Source organism: Poecilia mexicana, unplaced genomic scaffold, assembly GCF_051168715.1.
Source record: "Poecilia mexicana isolate PSO_F unplaced genomic scaffold, ASM5116871v1 scaffold_13, whole genome shotgun sequence".
Lineage (NCBI taxonomy): Eukaryota > Metazoa > Chordata > Actinopteri > Cyprinodontiformes > Poeciliidae > Poecilia > Poecilia mexicana.
In genome coordinates, this window is record NW_028263382.1 from 22,300,395 (window position 1) to 22,312,667 (window position 12,273).

Sequence of the window (12,273 nt, forward strand, 5' to 3'; positions counted from 1 at the left end):
TTGATAAATACACATAATCACAAAAAACAACAGCAGATCTATCTATACATACATATTGTGAAGGCATACTGTACACTGGAATCGATAAGATGAAATGGCTGGGAGGTAAAGTCCTTCTTACTGTTACGAGGACAAATGCCGTAACGCTATAACCATGGATAGCAGGGATGGTTAGATGAGCACATGAAAGACAACACACTATTGGACAGAAAGCGAAGCTGAGCAGAGAGGCTGTAATTCATCAAAGATCAATCTAATGATTCAGGTCTTTCTTCTTGTCATCAGTCTGCTGCAAAATTGCCTCATTTGTCTACATAAGACCCTCTGCCATGCCTCATTTCAGGGAGGTGAGAAGGATCAGACATAATGATGGAAATTACATATTATAAGAATGAATTTGAAGAGATGGGTTAAAGAAATGAAGAACTCCAAAGCATCGAGTTTGATCGAACATGTCTTTATCACTGCATTACTACAGTTAACATCAGTTGGTTTTGTTTTCCTAAACAAACTACATATTATCAGCCAAATAAAACATGAAAAATACTCTTAAGGATAATCTAATGTAACTTCTGAAGGACGAGTGGAACAGAAAAAAAAACAGAAACCTGAGAAGAACAATCAGCACAGAGCTGAGTGGTCTGTGATTGTAGTGAGCAGGGTAATGATCAACACACTACATAGCAAAGGCAGCATTTACATCACAAGTCACACTTCACCATGATGGAGGCAGTTTTGTCAAAATAAACTAGAGTATAAAGACTAAACTTCAGAAAAACAGGGCTCTAGGCCTGTTAACCACTCAGAAGTCAGGATTGGTGCTCGACATGATCATGTCTACAGCTGCTTTGTCAGAAAAAAAAGTCTTTGTTTTTAAGGTGGTAATGTATTACATTTTAGTATTGTTTTGGCTCAAGCAGAAATCCTTAGTGAAAGAGCAGAAGACAGGCAAGTCCTACTTGGAATGCATGCTCAGTCATAATTTTTCCTTATTTGTCTGTGTGTTATAGAAAACATTCTCAATGTTTATGTGAAAACACTGAAGCCGAGGACAGCAGGTGAAATCTCAACTACAAATAATGCACATTCCTGCTTCAACAGGTTTGAATCTATGTGGAAAAAGTGCTGAAATATGATTGCTCCTGCTATGACCTACCAAAAGTTCATTGCCTTATCTTTGATCACCAATGGAGGCACCAACTGAGAGAGAAGCCTAATGGGGAAAGTGAGAAGGAGAAAGAAGAAACTCCTGATGGATTTATCTCTGCGGCAGAACATAACGGTGAAAAAAAGAGACACAATAGTAAAAGTAAAAGGTCTAAACTCATCAACGGTGAATCAAGCCCACATTCAACCATTCAGGCCATAATAATTGACCGATCCTTTTGAAGTGGAACCTTCTTCACCACAGGGAGGAACTCTGAAGCCGTTCAGGGATCAAACAATGAGGGGCTATTTGAATACGGGGATATGCTCACTGAACTATTCTCAAATTGATTTTCTTGCGAGCATCAGCCTCTATAGTGACAATCAAACTCCCCATTGATCCAGCTAGAGTCCATTACACCATAAGCTGACTGAAAGGAAGTTGAATGCAAGTTTATATATGTCGGCCTTGTCTGTAGTTTGCGTAAGGTAAGAATATTTATTGTTTGTTCTGAAGAGCTTTCTTGCTGAAGGACCTCGCATATTTACGAGAGAGGAAAAGTCTAGAACATTTTGCTTGGCGATTATAAAACATTTGGCGACATTTTTTTCACAACCTATTAGAAGACAATGGTTTTTAAGATAAATTTATCCCTACTTGAGTTGATTTCAATTTTGCTACATGGGTGACTCATTTTGTTGTTTACTTTTAACACTTAGCATAGGACATTAAACATTTTTTTTTCCAGACAAAAATTCAAGTTTTCAAATTGTATAAACATTTTTGGATGATCATAACAAAAGGTGGTGAACGAATGCAAAGTGCAGAATGAAAATAAACGTTTGTTACTCCTAAACTCTTAGTTTTTGTTAAAGGCTCTGTTATGTTTAGCTGAACAGAAGCTGCATGAGTTGTACGTAGGTGTTTACACGTGAGAGTTTCCTGGGTGTGTGTGCTTCCTTGCTTAGGCAGAGCTAAAGCTGTGCCTGTTTAAAGTAGTGTAATCTCAGAAGAGCAGTGGTGTGGAACCCCGTCAAAGTGTGTAGGAGGGAAAATAACTAAAAAAAAAAAAAAAAGAAAGGTGGCTAGAAAGACTGTCACACATAAAGGCAGCAACATGAGGAAAAAGCTGCCCCCCTACATTACTGTAGGAAATACTAGCTATTTTGTGCTGCCACTCATGAGCACAAAGTGTTGTGTACTCATATATGTATTGTGTAGGTTTGATTTGAATTCATGAACACATGCAGCTAATAGTGTGTTCCAAACGCATACCGATTAATATCATCATCATGCAAACTTTCTCTGCAAAAACAAAGATGGGTCTACATTTATGAGTGCCTTAATAAAAGCGAAGTTAAGCTGCGGAGTGTGGCAGATTGTGTGCTGCTATACATGTTGAACTTCCAATTAGAGAGCACAACATTGGTGTATTAAGGACCCATAGTGCCAACCCAGCTTAAAGCTTCACAGTAAAATGCAAATACTCCTCACACAGAAACCCTTCCCATGCCAACAGAGCACACACATCTACTATTAAATAGAAATAGATTTGCTGTCAGGTGCAAATATTTACAAAGGAACAGAACATCACTCAGACAGACATACAGCAACAGAGAGATGTATGAAGGCACAGCTCAAACCAAGAGATGCAGTCTAAAGCACTAAGGGTTACACACTGGTATTTTCACATAAACACGGCTGCAAATGTGTACACAAGTTATCATATTAACCCTTACATTAACAATGCAAAAACAGTGGCAAAGAACTGACTTGGATTTGGTTTAAATACTCAAGACTCCATTCAATCTCTAGGTCTGGGACTTGAGTCTTTATTTCATGTAGTCAGGGTAAACGTGAATGTAGGTGTAGATCATTTCAGTGATCAAATAAACTTTGTCAGCTTTCAGCTAAAAATGCCTGATTGCCATGGTTACATCACACACGCACAACATTTGGCTTCTTAGCAATCTTTCTCAACATTACATTCCAGAAAAATAAAAAGAAGCTAAAGGCAGCTTCCAAGTTCTTCTAGTTTTATTTAATGTTTTCACTAAGCAAATCTTTATGGTAAGTAAACCACAGACTTGCACCCCTGAAAGAGATGTGCACATTCTTCTGCTGGAGGTTTCTCAGATAGGGAACTATTGAAGTTTTTATTTTTTTATTTTATTTTACATTTTATTCATGTTAGCTGTAGCTGTGTAATAATGGCCACAAAATTTTCTCGCAAAATGAATTAAATAAAATGAGACATATTGAATTATTATAACACCATAATCATCAGGTATACCAGCATAAATGTTGAGTCTCTGAAATATATCACAGATATGTACTAAGGCCACATAATCAATGCAAGTGTTACTCAATTGCAGCAGCAATGGTTCAGTAAAAACATTATCTTATCACATAATATTCTATTCAGATGCTCTGTCTGCAAGAATGGTGATCTACTCACCACAGGATACAGAATGCTTGAAGTGTCTATGACTGACATACTCCTCCTGACTATCCAACTTATTCACCTAACAATTATTTGACCACTTTGGTGTACCCGTATGCTGTGGGCAGGACAGTAGATTTTAATCTCCACATCAGTAAGAATGAAAAAAATCTAAATGTTACATCAAGGCAAGTTTAATGTACTCCAGCCAGGCACAGCAAACACTGATTTTTGTAATTCATTCTTGCTGCATAAAGAAACCTGAGCGGAGGTCTTTTTTTACACAGTGGATCTAGATTGTGGATCTGGGTCAGAGGCACTGTACTGTGATGGCAATGTTAAGCAGCCATGTGTTTCTTTCAAATGTTCATCTTCTTGGCTGAAACCACAGACAAAAAAGTGGGAATATGTCTTCAACTGTTAAAAGCATACAGTGGTTTCTTCACAAACTCAAGTATTTCTTTTGAAATTGGCGTTTTAAACTTTTTTTTTTCTCTGTTTCTACTCTGGTGACCTCTTCTTGGTTTTGTCGTGGCACATCACACAGTTTTCCCTCTGCATATTACCGGGTTCTGAACTTTTTCTCTTAAAGGTTAAATTCTCGCAAAGAGTTGCTACTCTTACCTTTATTCTGTCTGCTTGCCAGATGATAGGACTTGGATCTATAATATATGTATGTTTGAGTGTAGATATTGTCCAGATCTTGTCTCCAAGTATCCGGGCTCAAAGACTGAAGAAGCTGCTCTATAGTGTCAAAGGTAGCTATGGTTCTATCCAAGTCCTCCAGCGTCTGTGGAACCTCTGTGGCCGGCATCTCGTTTGCACCCATGTCCTGCAACAAATACAGGAGGAAAGGTTGCATGGGTTTTTTTTCTTTTTTGGACAAAGTGTTAGCAAAGAAATACCCACAGAAGGCAGTAAAACTCTCACTTAGACTGGGACTATTCACTCTGAGACATTAGCAGTCATGTTTCCAAGGACTAATGTAAGTAATGAGATGATTTATAAAGGTTAAATGGGAGAGTTGGCCTGATTAAAGATGGCAATAAAACAGAAGTACTCCACTGGGACTTAACATTTGTTAATATTTACTTTAAGAGCTTAAATTAGGTGGTCTTGTGGGCATAAATCAATCACACTTCCTTATGCCTTCCTCCATTTTTCTTTTTTTTTTTTTTTTACAAATGTGAAATAGATCAGCTCAACTCAATATAATGCTATAAAGGAAATTTTAAAAGCCACTATACCAAGATGTAGTACTTTATGAATGTGAGGATAACACCTGAAAAATCTCCTCCTTTGCATAATCAATTTAAAAGGACAAATAGCTTTAATGGATGGATCACATTTTACATCTGCTTCTTAGTTGGCAGCAGCTACATAAATGGACTTAGGAGGAGATGTACAGTAGTTTTATACATTTATCAGGTTTTATAAATCAAGAGATATAAAAATCTAATTATCTGACTTTCACTGGTTATTGTTAGCATCTACTTATTTATCTAATAAACGTCTGAATGCTTTAGTAAATACAAAATAATTAAGAAGTGAAAGCATGCAGCTAGTTTTTGCCAATCCATTGCATGTAATTTACTGAGTATCAACAAGTGTTCCCACATCTGTAAAATAAGGAATTTTATCAGTTTGCTGATCTGGAAAATTAAGGTCTGACTTAATAGAAGGCTAAGAAGGACATACATTACCACTGATCTTGAAGAAGTAGTAGCTTTCATCAACACACACACAAAAAATCCTCCTCAAAGAGGCAAGGCAGTGAAAAGGTCAAGAAAAAGATAATTACTGCAAGTTACAGCGGCTGACTGAGGTTCTACAAGAAATTCATTTCCAGGGTGTAGCCTTTTACACATGGTCCCTGCAGTGATTTCATTTTTTAATAAATACATGACACTGTGCAACAGGCCATTAGCTGTTTTTGATTTGAAGTTGCATTCAAATTGTTTTAAAACCTAATAAAGACTAGAAGGTTAGGCATTATTTTTTGATGCAACACCTTAAAACTGAATGAGAGCATAATCCAATTTTAGCACGGCTGTATTATTGAATTTTTTTAAAGAGGTCTACAAAGCAAACAGATGCAAGTAAAAAAACATCATGAACCAATAAATGAAAGCCTATGAGTTTCAATATATGAATAAAAATATCCCACTGTTAATTTAGACTGAGTAAGAGTGGCTCTGCATTTCAAACCTCTAATATAATAAAAATGGTACATGGGACATGTATAATGTGTGGATCACAAAATATACCACACATGCAAGTGTAATGAATTTTTTTCTTTTTTTTTGGTAATGGCTCAACGCAGCAGGGTTGGAAAGTAGCTGAGCTGCATTACTATGTGAAGTACAAAAGTACAAAATGGATGGATGGATGGAAATATTTTTTATTTTATTATTGCAATATCAGTCTAATATAAAACAGAATACCATATTTTTTGGACTATAAGCCACTACTTTTCCCCCACGCTTTGAACCAAGTGGCTTACTGCCCGGTGCGGCTTTTCTGTGGATTTTTCTTCAACCACCAGAGGGCTCTTTAGCAGGAAGTGAATCATTGGAAGTCAAAATTGGAAATCAAAGATGAAAGTGCTAATTTTCATTCAGAACAAGCACATGCTAGCAGCAGGCACGACGGAGAAATGTTTTCAAACTCATATGATGCAGCTGTTAAATTGAAGGCTATCGAGGTGGTAGTACAGCTCGATAGCCGCTGCATGTAAGCCCGGCGTGAATGAATCCATGGTTCGGCGTTAATAGCAGATTTATTAAGGACGCAACCCTCTGCTGCGTATTTGTGGAAAACCGAGAGCGGCGGAGATACCAGCGGCTAATAGCCCAATGTGGCTTGTTTTCGGTTTAAAAAAAAAACAAAAAAACTTTGAGGGTGCGGCTTACAGTGAGGTGTGCTCTATAGTCTGGAAAATATGGTACATAAAATAAATTTCTAGCTTTAAAATTTCTACTAAAAATAAAAAAAAAATGCATTTAAACTCTTCAAAAATCACTATAACAAAATCAAGCCTTTCCATTTAGCTTTCTATTTGTTCGTGTAATAACTCACCGACATGAGTTCAGTGACAGCCTCCCAATTGGCGTCACCCTGGAAAATGTAAAACAGAAGAAAATATTGTAAATGTAATATCATTTAAAAATAATTATTTGGAGGATCATTTGTAAAGACCTGACCCACTTAGTGTATTGATTATTTAGATGTTTTCTAAATAAAACATCTATTTTTATTCTTTAGTGCAATAGAAACTTCACACTGTGGATCAAGTAAAACTGGTGGTACTTGGGCTAGCTTTAGTGGTATGCAAATAAATTTGGTGTTAAACATTTCCTAAGTAAATACAAAGACAATAACAGCTTTAAAAACATCAGACCAGATAAGTCATTTAGATATGCCATCTCTTCTTTAATCATAAAGAAAAGGAAGGTGCACAATATTTTGAAAACCTCCAGAAAATAATTAAGTGGAGAACTAGGCCCAGGAACAAATCTTGGTAGCAGCTTTGCAAAGTTTAATTTAACGCAGGTGTCAAAACATTTATCCAGGAATAACCCAACACCCAACTTAGTTCCAAGTTGGACATAGGAAAGACAAGGGGGATTTGCTTTTTGTTGAGCTAATTACCATCAAAATTACTGTACTTTCCACTGATTTCTTTGACTTTGATGCAAAGTAGCAGCATATTCAATACAAGTCAAAACATTGACTGGCGACTGACTTAAAAAGATACAAATCAACAGATCTCTTTGATGTGGAAAATTTTAACTGTTTATCTATATACATATATAAAAAATAAAGTGGATTTAAATTGTCTAACTGACGTAAAACAGGAAAAGTTTAAGGAAACGTTTCTAGAAAATTTTCTTGATTCTCTTAAGTTTAAAGGTCACTCTCCTTAAGTTTCCTTAAATCAAAGGGTCTTAACTATTCAGTGTCCACATGTAAGCTGGAGTAAAGCTACTGTAAGTCATGCTGAAATACATAAAGCTAAAGGTCAGGCGAAGGTCTTTAACATCAAACAAAATGAAAAGTCAGATTGTTTAAGAAGTGACCTCCCACCTAACAGTTCAGTGCTCCTCTAGTTTTCTTTCTTTTTTTTTCCTCATTACATACTTGACCTTAAAAAGAACTTGCAAAGAACTGGGTGGAGCATCCACATGTTTTCTTTGCAGGGAAACCAGGTGTCTGCTTGACTGGCTGCCAGCAGAGGTTTCCAAAGAACCCAGTCACAGCACATCCATGCAGATACGTGCAATTGTTGGAGAAACAAATCAGACTCCAGTCACAGTGTGTTGTTCTGGACACACATTTGACCAAGTTTGTTTTGCATATTCCCATTCGCATACTTGACATTTATAGACATCTTGTAAGGAATCACAAAGCACATCAAGTCTCACTGGCTATTGGATCTGTCTCCTTGAAGCGTCCTAAATGCCCTCACTGATAAATGTGGAACAGTAAATCTGTCTCCATGCACTCCAGTGACCTCACTTTGTTCTGCTGCATGTGTTTGTGTGAGCTGTAGATGTAATAGGGCTGAGATCAAAGGTGGTCAGTGTGCAGAGGTTGTTTTAAAAGACTCTTGCATGTGGCTTGAAATGCACTCACAAACATAGATGTACATTTTGACTTTTATTCACTCTGCTGTGACTTGGATCTCTAAATTTATGGTCTAAATCTACTTAAAAGTTACAAGCAAGGAGAACTAAACTTAGCATGAGAGCAAGGGATGGGCAGCTAGAAAATATTTCTTGGATGAGTCTAAAGGAAATACATCTGAGTCAATGTAAGAACCACTAAGGTCAGGGAAGTTGACTAACTCTAAAAGATATTTACAGCATTCTTGTCTAATTTAAAAAAAGAAAAATGGTGAATGTGAACCAAATGCTGGATCACTTTTCTGATTTAATCAACCAGACTGGTACAATTACAAAGAAATACATTTTTGTTCCCTGTGTAAATATAGTTCCTACTGAATGCAAATTTTTATATTTTAAGATAAAAAAAACTATGTTAAAATGATTATGGTTTAATCACCTCCACAGCAGCTGGCTATGCTGATCTTCCTCCATAACAACCCATCTTAAATTCCATATAGCTCTGGAAGCTATCGTTATTTTCATTAAAAAAAAAAAAAGTAAAAATATTCTTTCAATTGTAGCAGATAGTGCCAAAAAAATCTTCAATGATAATTTATCAAATTTATGCTTTTTATTTTTCAATTTATGTCTCTTGGATAAGTTGTAGATGCAGCAATTCCCAAACAATCACAATTAGACTGTTCTGAGCTGCAATAGCTAAAAAAGATGTAGCTCAATTTAGCTCTAATTGCAAACGGTGGTAAGAATAGACAGTATCTTAAAATTCTATACATTTCAACATAGTTTGTGCATACCTAGGATTTTGAGGGTGTAATTATTTCTATTCTATTCTAACTTCATGTTTCTTTACTTCACACACAACGACATTTCGGGATGTTTTCAACTTGAGGTTAAATTTAGAAGAAAACCATATATGTACCGGTAAAGACCGGACCATTTCTATGTTGACACCCTTGAAATAAAAGAAAGTGTTTTCTTTTTTACCAAGATCAGATGTTAACAAACTTATTGATTCCCTGTGGAGCTATCTGAAGCATTGCATCATTCCCCTAGTGAGCTAACATGAAAGCCTGTGTTATTTTAACGCGCTTTTGTCTTATATGATTTATTACTGTTGCTGGGAGAAACAGACAGTCCTGTTTTCAGTTTTGCTTTCAATACTTTGGTTCACTGAAAGAAAAAAATGCACCTTGGCATATTCACTGGCGGTGAGGGAATGGATTCTTATTTACAGTAGCAGCCTAGTGGAAAGGACATCAGGGAGCTGCCCCTTTCAACTCCATTTTGTATTATTGGACACTCAAACAGCAGAGAATCAAGCGTGTGGCAGACAGCGAGGAAAGCGAATGCGTTTCCCCATCAGCTTTTACAACGCATGAGCAGCTGGAAGGACATTCAAGTTAGAGGATAAATTACACTGGCCACATTTCTGCTGTTTCATCTACGCCTGAGCTGAAGCTTATTCTTAGCTTATAACCTAAAGAATATTCTCATGCAGCAATAAATCTTTCCTTTAGATTTAGTATCGCACTTCTGAACTTGCACGCTTCTACCCAACAGTTTTAGTATTTTTCTTAAGAGATTTAGCTAAAGAAATGTCATGCATGTATTGTTGTGACACAATAAATGCTTGCGTGGGAAACTACTAGATCAAATGGGACATATCACATGTAAATGAGTGTTACCAGAGCAATCTTCCACAAATATTGAACAATTATGAGAAAAATAGAAAGCAGCTCCAAGGAAAGCATTGTAGCTGGTTATTTACTGAGGTAATTAGTACTTAGTAACCTGCTTTTGGCTGCTTGACCAGACATGGTGCTTGCAGCTTGTCTAACTCTAAATTTAAAACATTGTTGCCTTACTAAATGAGTGATACACGTTCAGTTTCCAAATTATAGCTGTCCATGTTTGTTGTGACAAAAAACACTTCTAAACAGTCAATTTTGTCTGAAAAGGGTTTAAGTCTTCTTTCAGCCAGCTGGAGGTCAGTGAGCAGCAGTGAAGGAAAATCTTCCCAATGGGAATAGCTGGAGTTTAATGATAGGACTGATCTTAAGCTTCTTTCTGCTTCTCCATTTTTGCCTTCACTCCTCTCTATATGCTGTTTCTGTTTTAGTTTCCTGTATGGATTTTTGTTTTATCAGGTCCACACCAATTTATTCCACATAGCCCAGTACCTCGCGACTGCCTTCCTCGCTGGTTTTCTCTTTGTCTCTCGCAGTTTGGCTTGTTTTAGTCATTAGCTGACATCCTGATAGCATCTCAGACACCTGTTCTCCCCTTCCAGTGCTGCTTCTCCTCATTCTCTCCCTCTAACTCTTCTTCCTTCACACTTTTTTTTTGTGTGTGCCTCCTCTCCTTCTCCTTATCTGTTCGACAGGTCTGGAGAGAACAAATTAGACCTACTAAATTAAGCCACACGCAGAGCTCCAGTCTAGCTTGAGGGGATTTATGTGTGTGAGTGCGTGCGTGTCTGTTGAAGATAGAAAGATGCAACGCTCAAACTCAAATGTAGGAGCTCTTTAAAAATTGGGTAAAACTGATCTAATGAGAAGGGCCTCAAGAATTGGTTTCTGTTCGTAATGCAAAGGGTTGTGATTATTTGACCAGAGGAGAGATTACAAAATAAAAATAAGGGAGGAAAGGGGAAAAGAAATAAGACCCTGAGAGGGATAGATAAGAAAGTTATTTGTGGTTTACACAGTGGCAGAGTAAGTAAGTAGGCATATTTAGGTCAGAGCTTCATGATGGGGGTCTTTCACATTTCCCTGTCATCATTACAGACTGAAAGGTAGCACTCAGCACAGGATGATTGAGGGTATACCCAGCTGGTTGACTGGAGTCTATTTTAGAGTTTGAATTTCTCCAGGTGGTCCTTCCCACAGTCCAGACTCAGAAGTGACGCAGTTAATTGGTGACTGCAGATCAGAAAGTGAGCCTGAGTCGCTGTCTGTCTCCCAGCATTAGTCCTGCGATTCACGAGTTTAGTTTCCAACATGTAATCTGTTTCTCACCAACTACCAGCTGGGACAGGCCTGGGACACGTCTGCACCGAGGTGCATCCATCTTGCCAGCCAGAAAGTTAAGAGTTACGGTTATTCAAAAAAATATAAGAATTCCTATAAACTCATTAAAAAGCCAACTAAACAGAGTTTTTTTTTTCTTTTTTAGCTTGATAGTAAAATATTGATGAGAAAAATGCTGACTGGATTAAAGTTAGCAAAGGCCTACAGACTCAGACAGCTTAAACTATCTTTTCCTTGTTACTATAAAGCTTTAGACCTGTGGTTCTTAACCTGGATTCGATCGAACCCCAGGGGTTTGGTGAGTCGGTCTCAGGGGTTCGGCGGAGCCTCTGCCGCGGAGGTAAAGACACACCGTGTAAAGTCGTGATGACGCCCCGCTTTGCCATCACTTGCTGCAGAGGATCACGTTACATTGCTGAGCCAATCAGAGCTGCGGAGGAGCACTGATTGAAGGAGTTCCACTCTCAGCGTGGATTTGAACTTGTGTCTTTAATTACTTCAGCAAAGCTCACAGTTTTTACCATAGACATAAGCTTATATTATAGCTTATATTATATATTATATTATATTATATTATATTATAAGCTATGCTTATATTATGTCTATGGTTTTTACCTAATTCTATAGTCTAAATCTGCTCCTTAGTAGCATCTTTTCGGGGTTGCTACTGCCTCTAGTGGCGTGGGGGTGGTAACACAGCTAATATAATTACGTTACTAAATCAGAATACCTCAAAGTATTTTCTGTGCCGGGGGGCGGGTTCGGTGAATGCGCATATGAAACTGGGGGGTTCAGTACCTCAAAAAAGGTTAAGAACCACTGCTTTAGACATACCAGGTTGTTCCAAATAGTCCTGCCACACAGCAAAAAATACTATGTAGCACCACTACAGAGCAAGTGTAAAATTGCGATAAAATCCACAAGCAGTTTTGATCTTCTCCATGGTGAAGTTAGAGTAGCTGTTGTTCAGAAAGCAACTTTAAATTTAAGTGAGGGTCTTTATTTATAATGGTGTGTAATAACACC

At 37.4% G+C, this 12,273-nt stretch overlaps 1 protein-coding gene across 1 annotated transcript in view; it reads right to left on the minus strand.

Moving 5' to 3' along the window:
* Positions 1-12,273, minus strand: part of pdgfd (platelet derived growth factor d) — a 65,460-nt gene that overhangs the window by 9,683 nt on the left and 43,504 nt on the right. The window contains exons 4-5 of the mRNA XM_014998806.2: positions 6,669-6,707; positions 4,215-4,422 (exon numbers count right to left, since the gene is read on the minus strand). Coding sequence (XP_014854292.2) covers positions 4,215-4,422; positions 6,669-6,707 — 247 coding nt within the window. The remainder of the gene's footprint in view (positions 1-4,214; positions 4,423-6,668; positions 6,708-12,273) is intronic.